Below are 22,916 nucleotides of genomic sequence, written 5' to 3'. Positions count from 1 at the left end.
GACATGGTCTGGCGACTACGGCCGACTTCTATCGACCACCAATCGGAAACAAATTATTTTGTTTTTGTCGTCAGACTACGCCAGACTAGCGGGTGGTTTACAACTAATCGCAGGTATTGAGACTCCCATTTACATGTTACAGCAAGCCGTTCTTCTGCTGATATACATTTTCGAAAATTACTGTGCTTCTCTATGCGTCCTTGGATCTTCTGTAAGATGTGCCAAAATGAATCCTGTTCCATTCTGAAGTACTGAAAAAACTTCTGTAGCTGTTCCACCAACTTTGGAAATAGAGTGTGAAAGTCGCCATATTTCTCTCTTTCTTGAAAAATAGTATTTACATATTCGCTCCTATCTTCCTCTAAAAGTAATATTTTTAACACAGGATTTTCTAATAGCAGTAATTCCTCGTCCATATTGTATCCCACAAGAAGACAGACTGACGACGGATCGGAGGCACTGTGACCGTAGGTTTAGACGGCTCTGGCTCGACAGACGGCTTCGATATCCAGCGACAGAATCTGCATGGTTCCGGTTTTAACATGGATGCCTCTGTCAGAGCGACACTTCAGGCTGATAGCCTAGTCAATCGGCTGTGGGTTCAGGATCATCTTCACATCCACGTTGCTGAATCTGCTTGTCATGGTGAACCTGGTGTCACTTCTTCTCTGCATGCTCTTGGGCTGTCTCCTCCCGTAGCTTCCCAAATTGTGATCACCACTCTCATGTCCCGAACAGTGCCTGTGAGATTTTACCGGCCCAGAAATCCAACGATTTGCTGATAGTTGCACTAGATTGCTATGAAAGAGGGAAGAAGCACATGTAGGATATTTGGTCAAATAGAATTAGTCTGTTGTTATTGCGTTAGTTACGTCACGATAGTTCTACTAAAATTATTTAATAGTGTGCATATTTTTATATCCAACCGGCTGATGACTGACTATATAAAAATATATAATCCATATACTCTATTCTTCGCAATATAATTAAGTATACATGTACACTAGATGAAATTAAAGGTTTGGATCAGTCAGACTAACCTGTAAGAAGGTTAATGCCTAAAGACACTCACAGTAAAGGAAGTGATTGATACATATTGTACCCGTAAAGACTTACGCAAATAGAAGGGAAGCGGCTGGTGAAATGGGTTATTTTTGGCATACTTTTGAACCCCCCTCCACCTCCCTTCTTTGACTACGCACAAGAAGCACATTCTAATTACTAAGGCCTGTTCCCCAGTTTCCGAAATATGCCAAGCCAACTTGTATATTTGTGTATGGAACAAACATTCATACATACATACCTTCAGCTTTATATGTAAGATACGGAAATTATTTCTTTTCCGTGGTTCGCCTCTTCACTTTCACTTCTTGCGATGGTCATCTTGATATATATTCACCCGCTTTCTCCTTTTACGTCTTAAGAGAGAACGGGTGAATACACCCGCGAAGAGACACAGCTGAAGCACAACTGCAGACGACCACAGCTGCAAGAAATAAAAATATGAGACGAAGCCAAAGGAATTGAATAAGGGGAAAAAATCACTGTCACAGGAAGGCTCTGTTAAGAAACTGAAATGTTGTGTGTCACATACAGTATATTTTACTATAATATTGAATGTATTTCTAAGTTTTGAGTCTGTGACCTTCACACAAAATACTAATATAATAGTTTCTCTTAACTTCTTTGTCTAATATTTATTCAATACTGTTACTAGACAAGTTTCTAAGAATCAGTTTTGTTCATAGTTTATGTTTATTTATTAAAATAAAGATTATACTGTACAGCCGATTTTAAAACTTCAAAATGCACTCAACATCGGAATTCGAATTGGGTCTCCAGCTTACATTGCTGATGCGTTAACCCCTATGTTACCCAGATGGCTGCTAAGGAAGTGAACAGGGTAACGTAATGGTTAACGCATGGGACAGTAAGCCGGAAACCCGGGTTTGAATTTCGATCCAGTAGTGCATATTTCTCTTTGTATATATATAATTATGAATTTCAAGTAATATAGGAACTAGCGTGATATAAAGTGTGGTATTTTCCCCATTTATCTCATGTAAAACCTTACTTCTACCATCAGATAAGAAATAGCGCGAGTCACAGTTTGTGCGTCTCATCATACTATTGCTTTCATTCAATGCATAGACGCTAATTCTTTAATTCCTCTTTTAGTTTTAATCGAGTAGGAATTTGTCTGCTGGTTTTACACTACATCTCGGAAGCGTTGTTCCATGCTGCGAGGCTCATCTACTTCGCAGACAAAGCGGAAAATGGAAGCAAAGGTAAGATTCTGTGGAGTAAATTGACTAATTGATCTTCATTGGCTCTTTCTCAAGCACTGCAAATTTTGGTTCTGTAATCCAGTGTAGGAGAAATGGCTTATATGGTGATGGTTGTGTTAAGGTTCGTTAAGTAATGGGTAATAAGTGTGACTGTTTAGGTAGTCTTTATCTGTATATGCTTTTGTGGATTATGGAATAGTCCTTAGTTGGATAATCTGTGAAAACAGATTAAAGTTACATTGTTTTCTTAACGTTAACGCGAAATTGAACGTAAAAATGTAGGATCAAATTGTAAACAACTAGTTATTTAGTATATTTTAGGCTTTCGTGAAACCTTCCAAAATACCGTAAAATAAAATTGTGTGTAAGACGATCAGAAAATTTAAACCTTCCAAGATTTATGGTCGGATCCACTTTTTTTTTTCAGCTACGGTAGAGCTTTTGCGATGAGGAAATAAAATTAAAAATAAAAAAACTAAAAAAACACTTTGGTGCATTCTAGTGTTATCGTGGGACAGTCGGATGAATACACATACACAAATGCTAGTTGAATCGAATGGTAAAGCACGCTACGCATGCTTCAACTTATAGTTTGTTCACTGAAAAGCCTGATTATTACTTTCATGGAGTGTCCATGAAGTCGAGTAGAAGTATTTGTAGAATATCCATTTCGCGTGGTGTTTGATTACCTACTTAATAATAATAATAATAATAATAATAATAATAATAATAATAATAATAATAATAATAATAATAATGTAATTGTTACGAACGTTTGTAAACGTTTGTCAATTACACATTAATTCCTGAAGAACGTAGTTAAATTAAAAATTATGAAATGTAATTAACTTAATTGTTAAGTTTTAAATAGGTTAATTACCAGCCTAAATCGTGAGATGTAAAGAAAATCCTTATCTATGCCTAAGAGATGTTTTACCGACGTTAAAAGGTGGTGTTTCTCAACTCGACCCGTTCATATGTATGTTGTCTATGTTAACTCGTAACGTCAACATAGATGTACCGACTTTCATTATTTCATTTTAACTTCAAAGAGTATACTTTCTTCGCAGTTGCGTATTAATTTTAACAGGATCTGGTGACATCAGCATAATAAAAGCGCTTAAAAGCAAAAAGTAATTCCTTACTATTATCCTTATATATTAATGCCTCATAAAATTAGCATCTAGTATTATGATTACTACGGATGACAAAAGGCACAAACGTAATAAACAATCTCGGGAATCGAACTTAAGAGTCCTGAATGCATATAAAGCTATCCGCACACGAAAGCTGTTACAATGCAAATTGTATGTGATTTAAACAAAATGAATTTTTATTCCATCTGGAGCAATGACGCGTCGTTCTTTCCGCTTTTAGACGACGCACCACCCACGGGTCTGGAACTCAGGCGTATAAAGTACTCTCGAAACCCTCGTTTCATACGAAATTTTTGTTAATTTCGTCTGTACCTGTACTCTCTTTGACTGAAACATTATCGTGACGTATAAGCAAAGTCTATGAGAGTATGTTATCGCTCTAGTTCCCACGGATGAGCTTCAAACATCAACAAAGAGTCTATTGTAATGTAAAATGAAAGAAAATGCAAAAATGAAAACTAGTACACTTTTTTTTCTTTCTTTCTTTTTAAGTCCATTGCACAAAATAACAGGGGCAATCCAAATGAAATCGATGGTTGCTGACAAAATTTAGTTATTTCTTAATTTTTTGCCTGAGTTTATACCACATTCAGGGAGTTGAAAACTGTTATTCATTTATTTTTTAGCCGCGCGGGTTTTGTCGTAGCGGCCATTTTGTATACGCGCCGGAGCGTATTTTGAACTTTTTAGAAGATTCCGTTAAACGCTGTAACTCTGTAACGCTGTAAGTTTTAAAGCTAATGAACTCAAACCAAAACCATATGAAAGATAATGGAATGGACAACATTCTATGTTCTGTGCACATTGAGACGTACTTTAGAACGTTAAAATAAATAAATAATAATAATAATAAAAACTTCTGAACTCTGAGGTTGGAAACCTAGAAATGGCGATTTTGGAATGTACATTTTGAAACTAAATAAATGACTCACCTTCAATTTTTTGTCTACATAGAGACTAGATAGTAGACAACGCCCCAAACAAGTTTCAGATCTGAGAACCATACATTTGATGTTTTTGGAAATGTTTAAACATGGCGAATTTTCGAAAATGGTGTATTTTCACCATCAAATACAGAGGTTGTACAAAAAAATCTAAAACATTTGCAAAAGTATGAAAAGCATACCTGGTATGGTGTGGGGCCTCCTTTTGCGTCCAAAACAGCTTGAATCCGACGTGGAATGGACGTATACATCTCCTGAATCGTGGTGTGTGGAATTTTGTACCATTGTTCCTCCAAAACATGCTCCAGTTTGTCATAAACTCATTTATTCATTATTTTGGCTGTATGCAGTTCAAGCAGTTTAACTCTCTTTTTAATTTAAAAGGACTAGCATATACTAGCAGACGACGTTTCTATATGTGTGAGTGTGTTTGTGTTCTCACTCATCGGACGCATGTGGGCGGAGTGACCTTGATCAACACTTCTTCAGCCAATCACAGCTCTGTCCTCTCTTACGTCATTTAACGCGTGAAACCCACGCGAACAGCGAGAGCTGAAGAGATTTAGCGGGAGACACTTACTTGGCGCAAACAGGACGGATATATAACAGCTTCTTCTACCCTGCTGCAACAAGACACTGCGTAATAATGTTCTACATTTAACAGAATCGAATTATTTTTCACGTTTTAATACACATCCATTATTATTATTCTCTTAATCGTTATTTCCTTGTTTGAAGCAATGTAAGTATCAATATAATTAAAATTTTCAAATCGATTGACGAGTATTTTCTGCGATTGTGCATGTCATCTCCTACGCCTCGTGGCTGTCTATTGAGTACATGGTGCAAAATTTACTTTTAATTATGTGTGTAATTCATTAATTTTCCGAAATTATGATGCTGAATATTTTGTGTCTCTAAAAGTTGTACGTAGAATTTTTGCTTATGTGTGGCTGGCGTTGAAAGGAGCTTTCTTCGGATAACTTGTTTCATCGTCAACGCTCGAGCAAACGTCCTATTTACGACTATCAAATATAATGCTTGCTCTATCTGGATCACCATCCTATGGAGTAAACATTATAAGTTCCTTTAGGGATGCTGGTGGAGGGTAATGAGACCGAACACGCCTTTCTAACTCAGACCACAATGGCTCAATGATGTTCAGATCTGGTGATCGTGGGACCCAGGGGAGGTGTGATAGCTCCTGGTCATGCTCGTCAAACCATGATTTCACAGTTTTGGCAGCGTGACAGGGTGCCAAATCATCTTGGTAGATGTCATCACCATCAGGGAACAATATTTGTTCCATGGGTAGAACCTGATCCTCCAAAATGGCCTCATACGCCTTAGCATTCATCATTCCATGCAAGGCTATGATAGGACCTGCAGAAAACTACAATATCACTGCCCATAGTGTAACAACCACCCCCATGCTTTACAGTTGGGAGCAGACAGTTTGTATCATAGGCCTGCGACGGTATTCTCCATACGTAAACACAACCGGTTGTTGAAAACAAGGTGAAGGTCGATTCATCGGACCACATTACGTGTTTCCACTGCTCATGAGTCCACGCCTTGTGGTCCTTGCACCACTGGATACGCCTTTTCGCATTTACTGCTGTGACCAGGAGTTTGGCGATAGTGGCCCTGCCATGAATTTTCATTTTATGAAGTTCCCGTCGCACTGTTTTAGATGAAACCGGGTTCTGTAGGCCGGAATTGAGTTAAGACGTAATTTCATTGTAGGGGTCTTCTTTTTAGCTGCTACAATCCGTTTTAATGCCCTCTGGTCCCTGTCTGACAGGATTGTCTTTCGACCACTGTTGTGCTTTGCAGACGTCGTTTGTCCATGAATTGTGTATGCCCTCGTGACATTGGAGTGACAATGGGTGAGTGCCTTTCGATACCCCCACAATGTTCGCCACTGTTGCCACTGAAGCTCCAACCAGAGGGGCACCAACATCATGCCTCTTTGGAAGTCTTGTCAGGTCGCCCATTTTACTGCACCACTTTCACACTACGACACTCACAGGTGAACTGGTTACTGCTGACTGAAGAGGAAGGTCCACATGACACATAGAAAAAAAAAAATAATAATAATAATAAAAAAAAAATAAAAACGATCGGCAACCGCAACACGTGTTGTACAGTGGAGGGCCAAACTTGTGTGTCCTGTATGAAGTGTTTTTAGATTTTTTTTTTTTTTTTTTTTTTTTTTGTCTATCCTCTGTATCTCAGGAAGAACAGAAGTGAATAATCCCAAATTTGCACAAAATAGACGATAGTTGTGCAGTAACAAGTGGGTAAGATTGCATCACTGAGACTTCAGTAGTTTCTGAGTTATATGTTGTTTTTTTCTTAACTAGGACTTAATATCATGCAGCGCCTTGGCATGGATATAAATTTTGTAACAAGAGTAAATATAACACGACAGTAATGTTAAATGGGTAAAGTGTGCATGATTTGTGAATCATATTTTGTGCGAAAGAACGGAAACGCGTCTGTTATTTGTTTTCTGCCTATAGCGCTGCTGTTAAGACATCAGTGAGGTAAATGGTTGACTAATTTGTGTACAGAGTTTGATATATAAAGTACGACCTGTAGGAGTTGCAAACTCTGTGGGTGAGTTTCTGCAGAACCTTAGTGATAAGCACCCACACTTTGTCATTCGTAGATAGTTTAAAAAAGGTTCTTGGTCCATGGGGATGGAAAACGTGAACAAAAGATCGTTATTTTCGTGACTGATATCTTCAATTTTCCCAATCCACAATTTCTCATCGTAAATACGGCATCATTGGGTGGAAATGACAACATGCTGTGTTCTGGAAGTACTTAAGTACTGCAATCAGTAAATTCGTCTGATTGAGAGTATTCATAACATCTGATTTGCGTTTGCGTTAGAGGTACAAATCTGGGATATAACCTGATATTGATAATTCTGTTAAGAGTAGCAAATCTCGAATTTCTTGCTAAGTGCACTGTTACTGGAAATATAAATAAATTGTGTGTTTGAGATACTATCAACACAAAACCTGTATATCTGTTCAGCTGTTAAAATCGCGAATTTCACATCATTGGAACACTTGTAACTCAGAAACTACTCAAGTCCAAGTGATACAGTTTTACCCACTTGTTACTGCATAACTATCGTCTATTTTGTGCAAATTTGGGATTTTTCACTTGTCCTTCGTGAAATATTTGATGGTGAAAGTGCTCGATCTTCGAAAATTCGCAATATTTAAGCATTTCCAAAAACATCAAATATATGGTTCTCAGATCTGAAACTTGTTTGGAACGTTGTCTACTATCTAGTCTCTATGTAGACAAAAAATTGAAGGTGAATCTCATTTATTTCGTTTCAAAATGTACATTCCAAAATGGCCAATTCTAGGTTTCCAACCTCAGTGTTCAGTGTTTTTTCTCGATGTTCTAAAGTACATCTCAATGTGTACAGAACATAGAATATTATCCATTCCATTATCTTTCATGTGGTTTTGGTTTGAACTCATTATATTGTAAACCTGAAAAGTTACAGCGTTTAACATAATCTTCAGAAAAGTGCGAAATACGCGCACGCACCTAAACAAAATGGCTGCTACAAACAATCCTACGCGGCAAAAAAATAAATGAATACTCGTTTTCAGCTCTCTGAATGCGGTACAAAGCTAGGTTAAAAATTTAAAAAATTAATTAATTTTGTCAGCAACCTTTGACCTCAAAATTGTCGATTTCATTTGGATTATCCCAAAATGAATGTTCTGCAAAAAAAAGAAAAGTTCGTATTAAAGATCGCTACACCAGTATTAGACATTAATTTGTTTGCTTGGTACAGACTTCAGAAAATTTTATAGATAACAGTAAATAATTATTTTCATTTTCCAGCTCTTCTATTATTTTTTGCTTTTTACCACTTCTGCTTGAAGTTGCTTAATATTGTATTTTAAAGAAGCTTTTACTCCATCAATAGCGGTCTGTGAATTAGAGTAAGATAAGCCTAAATGAAATAGTTTAAACCGTTGTGAATGAAACTAAATATATGTTTAAAAAAAATGTTTCTGTTACAGCTGGATTCTTGGTTGCAAACGTTGTGTTTGTGCTTGTAAGACTTGGCTCCATCATTTTATCCGTTCTCACCTTCTGGTACGGTCTTTCTTTGAGCGAAAACCAAGGATTCGATTCAGTCACTGGGAACTTCAATACTCAGGTTGTTAGGTGAGTATCCGTTATTAGAATGCATACTGAATACTTTATTTTATAAAATGTTATCATTGGGGTCATAAGACATATGGACTCATCGAGACCTGTTGACATATGGACTTATCAAATGCCGATAACTCTAGCTTTGCCACGAAGAGAGCATGTTCATAGAACATTCTTTATAGACAGAACGTTCATAAAGAATCTGGAACCAAAGAGAGGATGTTAACTTCTTGACAGTACAGACTGTATTCAATTCAGCAGCGGTTGACTGAAGGTGTAAACTTCCCTCGTTTGCTATATATTTAGCATACATGTCTTTGTCGTTGGAGACCCGGCGGGAGCTTATGTGATCCTGTTTCAACATTGAGCTCACTGTACATTCATGTCCAAAATTATTGTCGCATGTCTATAAATATGTTGTTCTAGGAATATAATTTGATCACGAATTCGCCCGGTATTTCTTATAATGTTAGTATGTGTATAATCGGTAAAGACATGTATGTCGCAAATTTAATGTCAAAAGAGCAATAAATAAGAACAATAAAACGAATACAAAACTTTCTTCTCCATTTAGCAACATTTTGTTTTACTCATTCTAATTTTTGTATTTATAATTCTTTTCCTATGAAATTTACCACAAATATACATTTCCCAATTATACACATAGTATCAATATTAAAAGTGCCCTGCAACATCATTATCAAATTATATTCTTACAAGAAGACAGTTATAGATATGCGACAATCATTTTGGACGTGAGTGTACCTATGTTGTCCAGAAGATGCGTTTTCATTGGTATGCGGATTCGAACAGCCTGCCAAAAATAAGCTCACTCCGTCAAAGTAAGTTACAATTTTGTGTACGTAAAGTACGTATAATAAAGAAATTAAATGATTTTACGGCCTTGTGTAATTTTATTTATTATTATTGTCCTTATATTTCACTCCCTTTTCTTCTATGAACTTCTTAGCCTCCCTTTGTTTTCACTTCATAGGACTAAACCGGGTTGATGAAACTTGAATCTGGGGACAACCTATATATTTTGTGAAAGGGTTTGTCGAGCAAGTTTCAAAACTCGTCTCAATCCCTTGCCAGTCAGTAAGAGACTTGGCTTTGTTTGCACAGAAAGGATCCATATCTTTCAAAATGTTCGATCCCGGACGATAAACATTGCATGGAGAAGTGCTTCATTCATTGTAGCTACTGTCTCCAACCACTTGTTTCTATCACTTCTTCATGAATAACAATATGACAGAACCCTTTCACGAGACATTAGAACCTCTGTCACGCCGTAGAATGATCGTGAGGCAGTGCGAGTTACGTGGCCCTCACACCTTAAAAACAAGAGGCCAAGTTGTGGCAGTATCATCTTGTCAGGACCGTGACGTGTGAGTTACATTGCTCTTACACATGCTCAAAAAGAAAAGCCAAGCTCCAGCAAATAACATCCAGCTGGAGCCTTCTTCCCTTTCATTATCCGAGCCTTGTCGTGACGAGAGGGCTTAAACCCTGGAAGGCGGTTAATCGGATCTATATAGCTACAAAGGAAGAGCTTTTCTGATCGAGTTAATGAGCTCAAATTACCGTCACGACTAGTTTTCACTTAATTAGTAACTCAAAATCTATACAACGTGGATACACCGTGTGACCTATCAAGCAACTACTGTAGATGAGCAGTTGACGAATATATAACAAACGTACTGATCTGACAACGTATATAGGTAAAATCAAGGAAAAATATAGAAATTGAAATACACTGAATATGTTACATGTAGCCATATGAGTCACATTAGTTGATAGCAAATGACTTACTGTGGACTGGATACCATGGATATGCTTTTCTCAACTTTATAGGTTCACTAATGTAGGATATTTATAGTGAAATAATAAACTTTTTTGTTTTATTAGCTTGATATAGGATATAATTGGGTAGTGCATATTGTATTCTTAATCTACTAGTCATGCGGAGTACTTTGATATATAGGACATATAGGTCAAGCTGTTCAATATATTTCCAGCCCTGAAGGGGCAGGGTCACTTGGAACTTGCTCGACAAACTCTTTTAGGATATATGTACGTTGTCCCCAGATTCAAGGTTCAGTCATCCCGGGATAAGCTGGAATCATCCCGGTTAAGAAATAAACCACAGGAGCTGGCTACTATGAATTACAATGGCGAGATTTTTTTATATATATAAATAAACTTTTAAATGCATTTTTATAATTAATTGTTGAAGTTTGTTCAAGTTTTGCAGTGAATTTTGAGAAGTTGTTTCCAGTGGAATATTTGTGGAAAAGTGATCAAATAACCAACATGAGAATTCCTATTCGATTTAATCTTTATTAAGCGATATTCCTCTGAAGAAGCTGACAGAAGAAAAATGAGTGAAATATAAGTTTAATAATAATAAATAAAATTACGAAGGATCCGTAGTTATTTAACTTCTCTATTGTCTATTCTTTTTGAGCAAGTGACAAACATATTCTTATACTAATCGCCAAGATAAAATGATTCTAGCGCGCTTGTATATCACATTTAAGTTTTTCACTAAGTCTGTTTTATTGTCATTATTATCTATAGATTTAGATTCTACTGTTTCCTCGAGCTTATATTCTATCCACATACATTCTTAGGAGAGTTATTTTGATCATTGTTTTTATTTTGAGTTGTATTATGACTAGCGTGCGTTAGCTATTGACCTTTCGTGACGGGGATTACTAGTCTCGCTGCTGACTTCCCCATTAAACACCTAGTAACCAGTGATAGCAGTTTTCAATGACACAATGTGTATCTCCTGTTATTTCCCGGTGCATCTGTTCCTTAATACTTCCTGATGCTCACTTTTACTCCTAGTTGTATCCAAGGAAGAGTCGAACGCTTCAAAAGTTCAAAGATTATTTAGAAATCAGGCTCTTGAAATGACTGTGGTGTACTTAAAATTCCACTATTTGCCGTTAATAAGAAATAAAAATTTTTGCTGCGAAGAATACCAGTTTTTCCAAAAGGCCTGTCACTACTTCATAACTTACACCTTAAATTTCAATTAGAGGAAACTTGAATGAGCAAATGTAAATGATGCAACGAAAGGATACAAGGATAATTAAATTGTGATTATTGATTATATATAAAACACAAATTGAGAGAAAGTAGTTGATTTCGACACGCCAAAACAAAAAGTAAGACCTAAATGGGAGATATTTCCAATTACATGTTAAGAATCCTGAACATTTCCTATTGGAAAATCCAAGTAGACACTTATCCGTATTCTAGGAAAACAGAAAGATTGTTACTTCTTTTTAAAGATAATATTTGGTAGAAGAGACCAGAAGATCCAACCTTTGATGAGCAGGAGAAATCCATGACGAAGACATCGGAAGATGTACAGTACAAATTCCAAGACTACTGCTTTGCTTCTCAACCGAACTGATTGAACCCCGAAGCTAATCTACGCGAGTCATATTTTATATGTATCATGTAACTGTAGTTAAATTTCTCTCAGCCTATTTCTGCTATAACTCCCCTACGAAAGTCACGTAGCATAGAGTAATATTTAGAATTATATTGTTAGTGGACACTTCTGGTCTCTTCTAACTCCAAGATCAAGAAATAAATCCCTGGTTCTTCAATCTGTAACAGAAAATTAATTTTTTTTAAAAAAATATATAACATTTTTCTCCCGACTGTGATTTACACTACGGGTGAAAATACGTGAGAATATCATGGATGGTTTCCCACTTTACGAGGCTGAAAGCTAATGTGTTGATCTATCTTTTCTCAGAATTAATTCCCTGGTAGCTGTGTGCCTCCTGCAGGCGTGGCTGATGTGGAATTTCATAACTTTCCATTTGAAGAGGATGCGAGAGCAGGCAGCGTTGCAGACGGCAACTAAGAAACCCAAACAAGAGAAGAAGGTGTCCAAAAAGAGGAAGGAAGAACGTAAGTATTCTTCTCCTATTCCCTTAGGTCAGTTATTCTGCCAGTTCCAAAAGAATATTTTTCATTCATTTCATTAACGATAGCTGACTTCTTATTCAAGTAACTTACAAGTGTTGGAAGGACTGAATTCTTTGTCCAGTGAATTTTGGATTTAGAAAGCCATTTCTTTCTGCGTCATGTTCCTAGCCGATGGTTAACTTTGTCTCCTGTGTGCAAACGCATCGCGGAACAACTTTCAGGGATACTTCAGGGTAAGTATTTTCTGGGGAATCAGCCAGCACAAGATAAAAGCATGTCATGAAAATGATAGTTACAGAAGGATTAAACCGTTTCTGAGAAACGTATACTTACAAACACTGATTTTCTGATACAGATCCTTTTTACACTTTCCTTATGGTCGTTGCTTAGTACTGGTGATCTGTGTATGTAAACACTAAGAAACTCTTATAAAATTTTACAACGAGATAATTACCCATTCAGTTATATTTAGAGTAGAATGTATGTTCATATAACAATTTCTGTAATTTTCATGTTTTTTTTTTTTTTTCTACCTATTGGATAATTGACACGTTGCTTTTTCACAGCTTCACGGAACCTCATATATTTTTTCGTCGTAATATCCCATATTTTTTAAATTAGTATTGGAAAGCCTGTTTCTAATAAAATTATTCACCGTATTTTTTGATTAAATTTATTTTTTAAATAAATTGTGATTAAATTTCGATTATTTAAATTTGATTATATAAATTTGATTAAATTTTGATTAAATTTATTTTTTAAATTTATTTTTTGATTAAATTTATTTTTTTCATTAAAATTATTCACAGTATATTTTGATCACACATCGTAGCAGTGTTAATCGTAGCAAAATGTTCAAGATGGTATCAATGTTAATATTTACTACAGTTATTATTTGCAGTATAGATTAATAGAATAAATGAATTGCGTAGAAAATTGGAAGTGTCTGAAATATGAAAGGCTTTCTTTATTTTTTTTTTTTATTTTTCATTTATTTATTCATTTACTTTTTAGATAAACGCCATGTGGAAGATGACGTGAACGAATTGCCTGAAGTTGATCAAAACACTAAGAAGAATTTGAGACAGCGAGCAGCCACTCCGAAGACTAAGTAATTAAAACAGAAACAGTGAGAGAGAGGTTGTTGGGCACATTGGACAAATCGTTTTCACAAATTCCATACTTCACACATTGCTCAGAAGAAAATTTGTTTTCTTTGGGGACACCAGTAGAAAAAGGTTTTGTGGTTGGTGCACAGGTTACCTAGCTCATGGATACTGCATTTATAAAAATGTATTTTTTAACTGTTGTACAAATATTTAAAATAAAATCTCTACTTAAAAATAAAAAAAGGAAAACAACGCAATTTTATAAATGCTATACAAATTTGTATGTTTTTTTGTAGGAAAGAATGCTAGATATTTTATAAATTACTATTTGACATAGGCTATGATCATTAGAAAAAAAAAAGTAATGAACTTTGTAAATTATGTAATTCAGTATTTGTACTACAGCTTACAGTGTTTTATAAGATGCTATATTTAAAATATTGACAGAAACGCAATGCATGCAGCTGCTATGAATGCTTCCATGTAAAAATCTATTTCATTCAATTCTTCAAGTAAATATTAAGATACATAGTTATCTCAGGGGTGCCCACAAGGGGGGGGGGGCTATGACGCAAACTGCGTCATTAAAATATTTGGGGGGGTTAAAAATCTATAAATAAATACGTTTGAAGGGGTGTAAAAATTAATCGAAAAGATTTTTTCATGGAAGAACACCTATGGATAGACATTTGAGGGGGGGGGGTGCGTCATGGACATGAGGGGGGTGGGCACCACTGGTTATCTTTATCTTGTTCCTTGTAATTCATAAAATGAAGAATTTCAATTCGATCATTTGTGTATTTTTTGTTATTTTGATATTTAACTAACTGTGCGTTTAAGGAAGGGAACTTTGTTATGAAGGACACTCTTATTTTTAATTTTTTATTTTTAAGAATTTTCATCCATCAAATGACCATTCCAGTTTCACAGATATTGTATGTGTTACGCCATTTTCTTTCTAGTGTTTAAAACAGGTTTCTTTCACTTTTGTGTTGTGTATATGTGTTAATGTGTTTATGGTAAACTTGTTGGTATGCGAGTGAATTAAGTACAGCACACGTTACTATAGCCTTAAGAAAAGAAATGGTGGGAGGTAATCCATGACGTCGAGTGCAGGTATAATATTTGCCTTTTTTGTTGTGTGATTCCATGGCTAGTGTGCATCAAAGCCGATTTCTAAATTCTTTACTTCAGTGTAAAAGTTTGCCCTTCTTCAACAGATGGCAGTATGTGTCTTCTATCCTCCATAGGTAGTTCTAACGGAGTAGCAAATATTCACAATAATTCAGTCAAAATGAAGATATGGATTTCGAAACTTTGTCCAAAGGCAAATTGATTCAATAATCAGACATTAATCCGTGGATGCCTTTTGTTTTATTATTGAAAATATGTTATTGGGGTGTAAATGGAACTATTTTCAACAATTAATAAAATAATTAACCCTTAAGAGCTCCTTCGTGGCTAAGCGGTTAGCATACGTGCCTTTGGCGTGGGAGATCCGGGTTTGATTCCCGGCGGGAGCTCATGTGGTTCGGATTCCACGTTTATCAGTAGGTCCAATCTCATATAACCTCGCTGCTGAACGGGACGTTAAACTCAAAAATCAGCTCAACCAAGCAGATGTGTTGGGGTACCCATTGTTAGTTTTCAGCTGCCAGTTTGTTTACGTTTGTCCATTGTTCTGACAGGTGAGCTGATAGAGTCGAAAGTGGAAAGTGTTCTTTATTTCAAGTTGATGTAAATGAGGAATATTATGATAGCACACGAAAATGCCATAGATTCAAAAGTTAGAAACAATTCGATGCAGTTAGCAACCCTGGGTTTATCAATATCATTAGAAATTAATGTTTGAGTAATGTGATATTTATTATAGTATTAATGTGCATCAAAATAATATTAAAATATAACAGTAGCAGAAACATTCGTCAGAATTTGTAAAGGTTGAAAGTTCCATGTAGTTGGTAATCCTGGTTTAGCATTAATTATCATAGTTCATTTGTGATACAGTATGACTGTATTAGTGGTTTATAAATGATTGTCTACATGTGATTGCTAACTACACAAAAACTACTTAAATTGACGTTCCTGCTTAAATTTTAAGAAATACATAGATTAATCTCTGAAGAACGATTGAATCTGTCTTTGAGTAAAATTTCAATATTCGTATCACGATTTCAACTGAATTGTCATCAGTATTGTTGTTTCATGAAAAATTACATTAGCGAGATAGGAGAACGTGCTGCCATCTGTTTTCAGTTGAGGCATCTTTACACTAACTTTAATATCATGCTTTGTCATACTTTAAAATAAAAATTCATTTCTGTGTAATAATACTATTGAAGTTAGTATTCGTTGTATTCGTTGATGGGAGTTTTAAATTTTCTTTCCTTAATTCGAATGTATATGAACGCATGTAATTGAGTTACATTGTGCTCTAACACTGATACAATGTGCAACATTTTGATAAGATTAAGTGACTTATTAATGTATCCTGAAAACCCTAATTTAATTATCTTTCTGGCATGATTTCGATAACCAAACCTATTATTTTCGACTTGATTAAGTTAAATAAAGTATAAGAATAGGAGCACCGTAGTCGAGTGGTAGTGTGTTGGACTCGTGTCCACATGGTTCTTGGTTCGATTCCTGACCGATGCCTCACAACTTTCGGCGTCTACCGAGCGTTGTGAGGCAGACTGGGGAGTCATGTGAAAAAAACGTGATGGCCACTTGGTCTAGAAAACTCCTTATGCGCCTGTTAGGACAGCACGCTGACCACGTGCTTGCTAGTCGCTAGCACAGCGTTTCCTAACCGGTGTGCCGCAAGGAAATCGAAACAAACTTATTAATTCTATTACAATCAAATTGCAAGACATTGAGTCTCACATTATATTTATGAGAAAAAAATGTAAATATGTGTTTCACATCACTATGAATTTATAATTTTAAGTTTCATACTCTGTTAATGTTCTGTACATTTTTAATGTTAGAAAAGTATTTGTTATCATTGTTATCACCATTATTGCTTCTTTATTGTTGCAGATTATTTCGTAACTTGAAATTTCAAAATACCATTCAATCCTTTCGACAAAGCAAACGGATACAAATGACTTACATTTGTGTTCTAAAAGTACAAGAGATTTGTTTCTTTGGGTACAGTTTTCGAAAAAGAAAGCGTATTGTAAAAACCTGAGTGCTATACTTCATTGTAATTGTTTTCTATTTTTAAATTAGAATGAAAAACAAGCATAATGATTTACCACGGAGGAAAACAAGTGATCGAGCTTTCTTCTCTGTGAAAAGAATATCAGTAATCACAGAAAAAAATTACCACGGTATTTTATATTTACAAATAATAATAATAATAATAATAATAATAATAATAATAATAATAATAATAATATCTATATGAGTGTGCCGCGAGAATTCAAGTTACACCTGTAGTGTGCCGCAAGTTGAAAAAGGTTGGGAAACGTTGCGCTAGCAGATGGCGCTGTGGCAGGCTTAACGCTCTCAAATGGGCAGTTTCGCCAAGAGGTTTGGTTTGGTTTGGTTTTAAAGTATAAGAATATTCGTGAAGTCTTCATTAGTGTTTAGCTGTTGAAGGTAACGGGAGTAGTTATTGAAATCATGTCAGCAATATGACTCGGTTAGGATTTCCAGGGCTATTAAAGTGTCTCATGTACTGTGTCGAAAATATGTACATTTAAAAAAATATATATGGGTGGCCGAGTTTCGTGAAGAAAACTGTACAATGCACATGTTCGGATCAATCACATTTCAGTTTTGCTGTTTGAGGTTCATGATATTGAGTAATTGTAATCCCATCTCTGAATGTTCTAAATTGTACATTGAATTAATTTCAAAAATAAGTGCGAGAGAAGAGATTCATGGAAATTGAAAATTGAACAATGCTGATTTGAATCCCTGGATAATTGTCGAATATGTTGAATAATTTGAATCTTGTTCCTGCAAGTGATGTAATTTTAGTTTGTCACATCACGTTTCATTATACAGTGTTAAAAAGGATTTGTCATTGGAACCAGTGATAGTATTGTTCAGTACAAAAATGATGATGATAATGCATCAAGTATGTAATTAAGCGCTCGCTTGTTGTTACTTCTTTCGTCAGCCTATGTGTTATTTTGTAATCAGGAGGTCCCACGTTCGCATTCCATCTGTGCAGTTTTATAAAGCTTAATAATAAAAAAAAATGTCACTTTTTTTCCTTTAAATGATGCCCAAATCCATTCTACAGAGTTATTTTCTAGGCGCATACGAAACTAATTGCGTACAGAATTGATATGTATACAAACTGATATGCTATAAAAACTATTATTGATGCGAAAAAACATACGGTATTACCTGTGCTAGGTCGTTACAAGAAGCTGGAATTGTATCTATTGTAGTTCAGAGCAGAACGAAGTCGGTGGAGGTTGCGTCCGTACAAAACAGGTGCGAAGCGACGGTGGGTATGTGAAAAAAATTAGTGCGAAAAACTAAGTGATTACTGGAAACAATAATTCGATTGTACATGTAACAGATTTAAGAATAGTTTTTACACTGTGTTGCGAAACAATACTGTAAAGATGGCGTTTGGCGTGGCACTTCCATGCACTTGAATTGTTGTGTTCTCATGTGCATTTTCATATTTTACTCCTTCATGCATTTTAATGTGATTAAAAGATATAAAATTAATTTGTTAATTTTGTGATAGGAAGACTGTTTGTGCAGCAAGAAATGTGACTTGGTAGAGGAGTAGTAGTAGTAGTCGTCGTTTCGTAATATAACCTTCATTAGGATAAATGCAGTACCGGTGGTAACAGTAAAATTACTTGTCCGGGATGACATCTTGGAAAATTGCACCAAACTATTTCCGCAAATAATAGATACATATGACGAAAGAAGTGAGAATAAGAAGCGGTTAATGTGTTTGGTATGCGTTCAATAATAGCATCATATTGATTTTAAGTTGGTACTGGGTAAACAATTGTATCTTGATAGTGAGAGCTTCAAATTAAATGACATACATGGAATGTAAGGATAATCGTTAAATCTTGATTTTTTTTCTATCCAAAACTTGTATTAACATTTACTTGAATGTCTGTCAGTTAGTGATTTCCGAAATTTTCAGTGGGAACTTCCGTCTTCCTCAGTTGCTTTTTCTTCAAACATCTACAGCAAACAAGCTTTCTCGTGGGTAAGCGGTTACTATACACTCCTTTCGCGTTGAAAACCCGGGTTTGATTCTCGGCTGGAGCTCTTGTGGTTCGGCTTCAATGTTAGCCTGTAGGTCTACGGCTCATAGCTTCAGTGCTGGAAAGCAACGCTAAACTCAATCAAATCAATGTACAACAGACTTATTACATCACATAGCATTCATCATTGTGTAGAAGTATCAAAACAAAACAACAAAAACTCCTTTAGTAATATATCATTATCAGCAATAAAAGTTGCCCTACTATGAAATTTTGGAATTTTCACAGAACTAGTGGAATCTTGATACTACTCAAAACTTCCGAGACTGGTTCAGATGCACTGCATAACTGTCACCTTGAGACTATAAATAGCGCTAATGTGCTGCTTGTAAATATACGTCATGCATTCAATAGATTTTCTTCTGCTTTTGACTTGTCACAAGTATTCACAAACTAATACTCTAGTCTTTAATTTTTTACATGATACGATTTTTAGGAATTACATTTCTAGGTTGTCGGCATCTAAGCCCATTTAGCTCATCATGGATATGAAGGATGATGCCCCTCGGCGAGCACCCTATCCGATGAAAGGGAAGAAAGAAATGATCGGGGAAGGAAGCGGCCTGGGCCCTGTATGTTAAGTACCATCCCGCCATTTGTCTGGTGTGAATAAGGGAAACCGGGAAAACCTCATTCAAGATGACTGGCCTGAAAAAGCTGTTACACTTTTTCGACCGAGTGTCCCCACCGGGAATCGAACCCGGGACTGCTCGTACCAAAGGCGAGAGCGTTAGCGACTACGCCACGCGGGGCCACATGATACAATTTGTTGTCACACATACTTGTTTTACACACAAAGGCACCTGACGAGGATGGAATTCGCATTGAAAATTTCAGCAATTACTAAATTACAGACTATACCAGGATTAGTACAAGTGGATATTTGTAATCATATGTCAGTTTAGTTTCTTTGCATTAATATTTTTGTATCACCTGGTAGGTAATTCTCACTTAACTGTTATTGATTGTATTTCTATGAAAATGGTAAATTTATGCGTGGCACTTCTATTTTATTTAATTTTTTTCTTAACGAGGAATGAGCGTGATTTTGTACCCTTAATGTTTGTTAATTTTTTTGTAAAATATTAACGCAGCAGTCTTTGATATTTCACCTAAAATGTAGAATGGTCTTCCGTGAGAAATTAGTTTCAATTGTGTATGTACGTATGTACCACTCTGTGTGTGTGTTTGACGGATTTTGTTGCCTCCTTCTCTCCCTCACTTTCGCAATTGCCAAAATAACAAAATATAGACTGTTAGACAGATTTATGTTTCACTTACTGAAACCCAGTCTATCGTGGTATAAAAAGCGGGTAACTGTCGAATGTAAGGCAGTAACCATAAGGAATTTTATTTTGATTAATGCAGTTGGGAACTATGACACATTAACTAAACAATAAGGTAAAAGTTTACTTACCTTGCTTTTCTGTATCGTGTTATCTAGGTGTATGTTATAAAAGGGCCGACCTTTTCTTCTAACGTGGAACTGGCAAAACTAACGAAGCTGTGCGTCTGCGTAATTATACTCTAGTATCCTGTGCCTGTAATAGCGGTATAATTATTAGTGTGCAGTTACGTGCGTGCGGGTAGCAGTAAGTTGAAATGACATCCGGCATAGAATATCCCTCTAAATGTAAAGATGAGGACTCTGATCCGATTTCTCAACGCAAAAGAACAGTATATATCCGACGTCATAATAGATGTTTATTGCCAATCACGGTTTAATCTGCGACGTACCGTCCAAGACCGGCGAAGAGGAACGTTATGGTTTGGAAATTGGCTGATTCACGATAACGCCTAGCTACACACAGCTTCCCGTGCTGTTGAGACAATTCAAAAATTTCAGTGAGAACATTTTAATCGCTTCTCATACAGTACCGACTTCCTTCCCCCCCCCCCCTCCTACTGTTCTTTGTATGTTTGTTTTATTGCTTCACTTGAAAAAATGGTTTCCCAATGTTCCAATGGCAGTGAAATTCTCAAGGCATCAGTTCTCTAGTGACTGAAGTCACACGCGGCAGATTGCTACACGTCTACGAAAGCTTGTTCACTCCACCAGAAATGGTTTGTACTTTATGGTGATTATGTAGAAAATACCCAAGATATGCACTTCTACAGAATCAACAATAATTTTTCCTTTTATTTTATTTTGTGCAATAAACAATTGACTTTTTTTCTGACATGCGCCTTTTAGCTTCAAAAAATCACGTTAAATGTGGAATTTTTACTGAAAGCTGTCAGCATTATCAAGACATAGATAAAGAGGTTTTAGTGAAGATAGGATTAAAGGAATTAGCTGCATAGGTAAAACTAAACACATTTAACATAGTTGCAGTAACAAACGCAATTTCTTGAAGCTTCACAGTTGACGAATCTTACATCTAGCTGGTTGAAGTTTACAGTCTCTTTTAAGCAAGGACGCTATAAAAGGTATGGATATAAGGTAAAAATCCAAGTAAATGTAATTACCAATGCAATGCACGTTCACAGTTTAATTCTCTCCCACTAGGAATCGAACCCAAGACTCCATACACCAAAGGCAGATGCGCTAACCACTAGACCCGCGGAGAGGGCTCTTTGTCGAGTCTGTGTTGCTTTATGTCATATGTAAATGTTTCGGCATATACATAAGACTATATTCACACCTGCGGAATCCAGCAGATTGTGGAGAAAGTTTTGTGAACTATAAGTTGTGTAATGTTTATTTCGTGCCATTAATTCCGTCTTAAAATTATGCTTCCTGAAAACTTTGTCTTGAATGGATAAGGACTTTTTCTTTTGCTGTTTTCCGAATTCATTGGATAGTAATCATTAGTGAAAAATTCTTTCATGGAAGCATTTTTTAAACTTAGAAAACAGTGAATCGAGGATAAAATCGAAAGCGCACGTATGAAGAGGAACTTTTTAGGAATGGAAGGTTGCAATAGACGTGATGGTTGCATTCAGGTATAAACCAAACTTATTGCCACGAAGCCTTAAGTTGACGTGAATTGAATGTGTGGTCAGTATATCGCAGATATCATCATAACCTTTGTTGCTGGTGTCTTTCACTACAGTTCTCTGCCTGTTTCATTCAGATTGTTCCCAATCGTAGGGTGTCGATCGGCCACGAAAGTCATGAAAAAGTCACGACATCGGAAAACTGCCATGAAAGTAAAGAAATTTAGGTTTTGGGTCACGATTTTTTTTTATCTGTACAAATATAGGTATAGACTTGAAAATTTTGTTCTATAAAACGTCAAAATTCACTACCAAAAATGTGTATGGTCTGCTTTAGACGCTACCAAATCGCAAGCATGAAAAATCGGCCCAATTCTTACCCAAATTCGCTCTTGAGTGTGCTACTAAATTTTATAGTTTGGGAAAGAAAAGTCACGAAATTTCATTTTGGAATTTTAGACACACTGAATCGTCCTCACGACATTGGATTGCCAACGATATTACATTTCCGTAAGTCAACCATCTAGCTACTGGCCAGACCAATGCTGCTTGACTGGTACCATTGGAGCATTGCTGCCAGGGCGGTAGTTATTTGGAAAGAGATGGGTGTATGGTTAGCTATGCATAGATATAGAGAAAGAATAGGACGAATATACATAGAAATACAAACGAAAAGATTGATTTGTTGGTGTGCAACGTTCCCTTTTAACATACAGGTTGTGTAGTATGTGATCTGTTATTTAAAGTAAATCCGAACCAGTACCTAGGTGTTCTCCGGTTTCCTCCCACTTTCTTCATTCCACCATTTCATTCATTACTCATCATCACCGTCTCCTTTAGCCTGACCGACATAACCGTGGGACGTAAAACTCAGACTTCATTTCATTTTTCAATTTCAGGCAAAACTAACCGGAAATCAATATCATGCGCTTACGACGATGCACGTTATCGACTTTTATCGGTAGGAACAGCAGCAGGAATGAAAAGAGCTTCATTGGATTGTAAGGGAACAACAATGCGATGGATTTATAGTGCATGTTCCACAAGTTATGTGCGACCTGAAAGC

General features: G+C 36.1%; 1 protein-coding gene across 1 annotated transcript in view; it reads left to right on the top strand.

Annotated features, from left to right (window-relative positions):
• TRAM (translocating chain-associated membrane protein 1) overlaps positions 1 to 20,175 on the top strand; it is a 55,292-nt gene extending 35,117 nt beyond the window's left edge. Inside the window, exons 5-8 of the mRNA XM_081755279.1 lie at positions 2,179 to 2,288; positions 8,454 to 8,601; positions 12,368 to 12,525; positions 13,558 to 20,175. Of these exons, the coding sequence (XP_081611405.1) occupies positions 2,179 to 2,288; positions 8,454 to 8,601; positions 12,368 to 12,525; positions 13,558 to 13,658 (517 nt within the window). The 3' untranslated portion in view covers positions 13,659 to 20,175. The remainder of the gene's footprint in view (positions 1 to 2,178; positions 2,289 to 8,453; positions 8,602 to 12,367; positions 12,526 to 13,557) is intronic.
• Positions 20,176 to 22,916: the final 2,741 nt, after the last annotated feature.

The sequence above is a fragment of the Thermobia domestica genome, chromosome 4, assembly GCF_964235325.1.
Source record: "Thermobia domestica chromosome 4, izTheDome1.hap1.1, whole genome shotgun sequence".
Lineage (NCBI taxonomy): Eukaryota > Metazoa > Arthropoda > Insecta > Zygentoma > Lepismatidae > Thermobia > Thermobia domestica.
The sequence above is the reverse complement of the archived record's forward strand: the minus strand, read 5'-3'. Positions and strand labels throughout refer to the sequence as shown.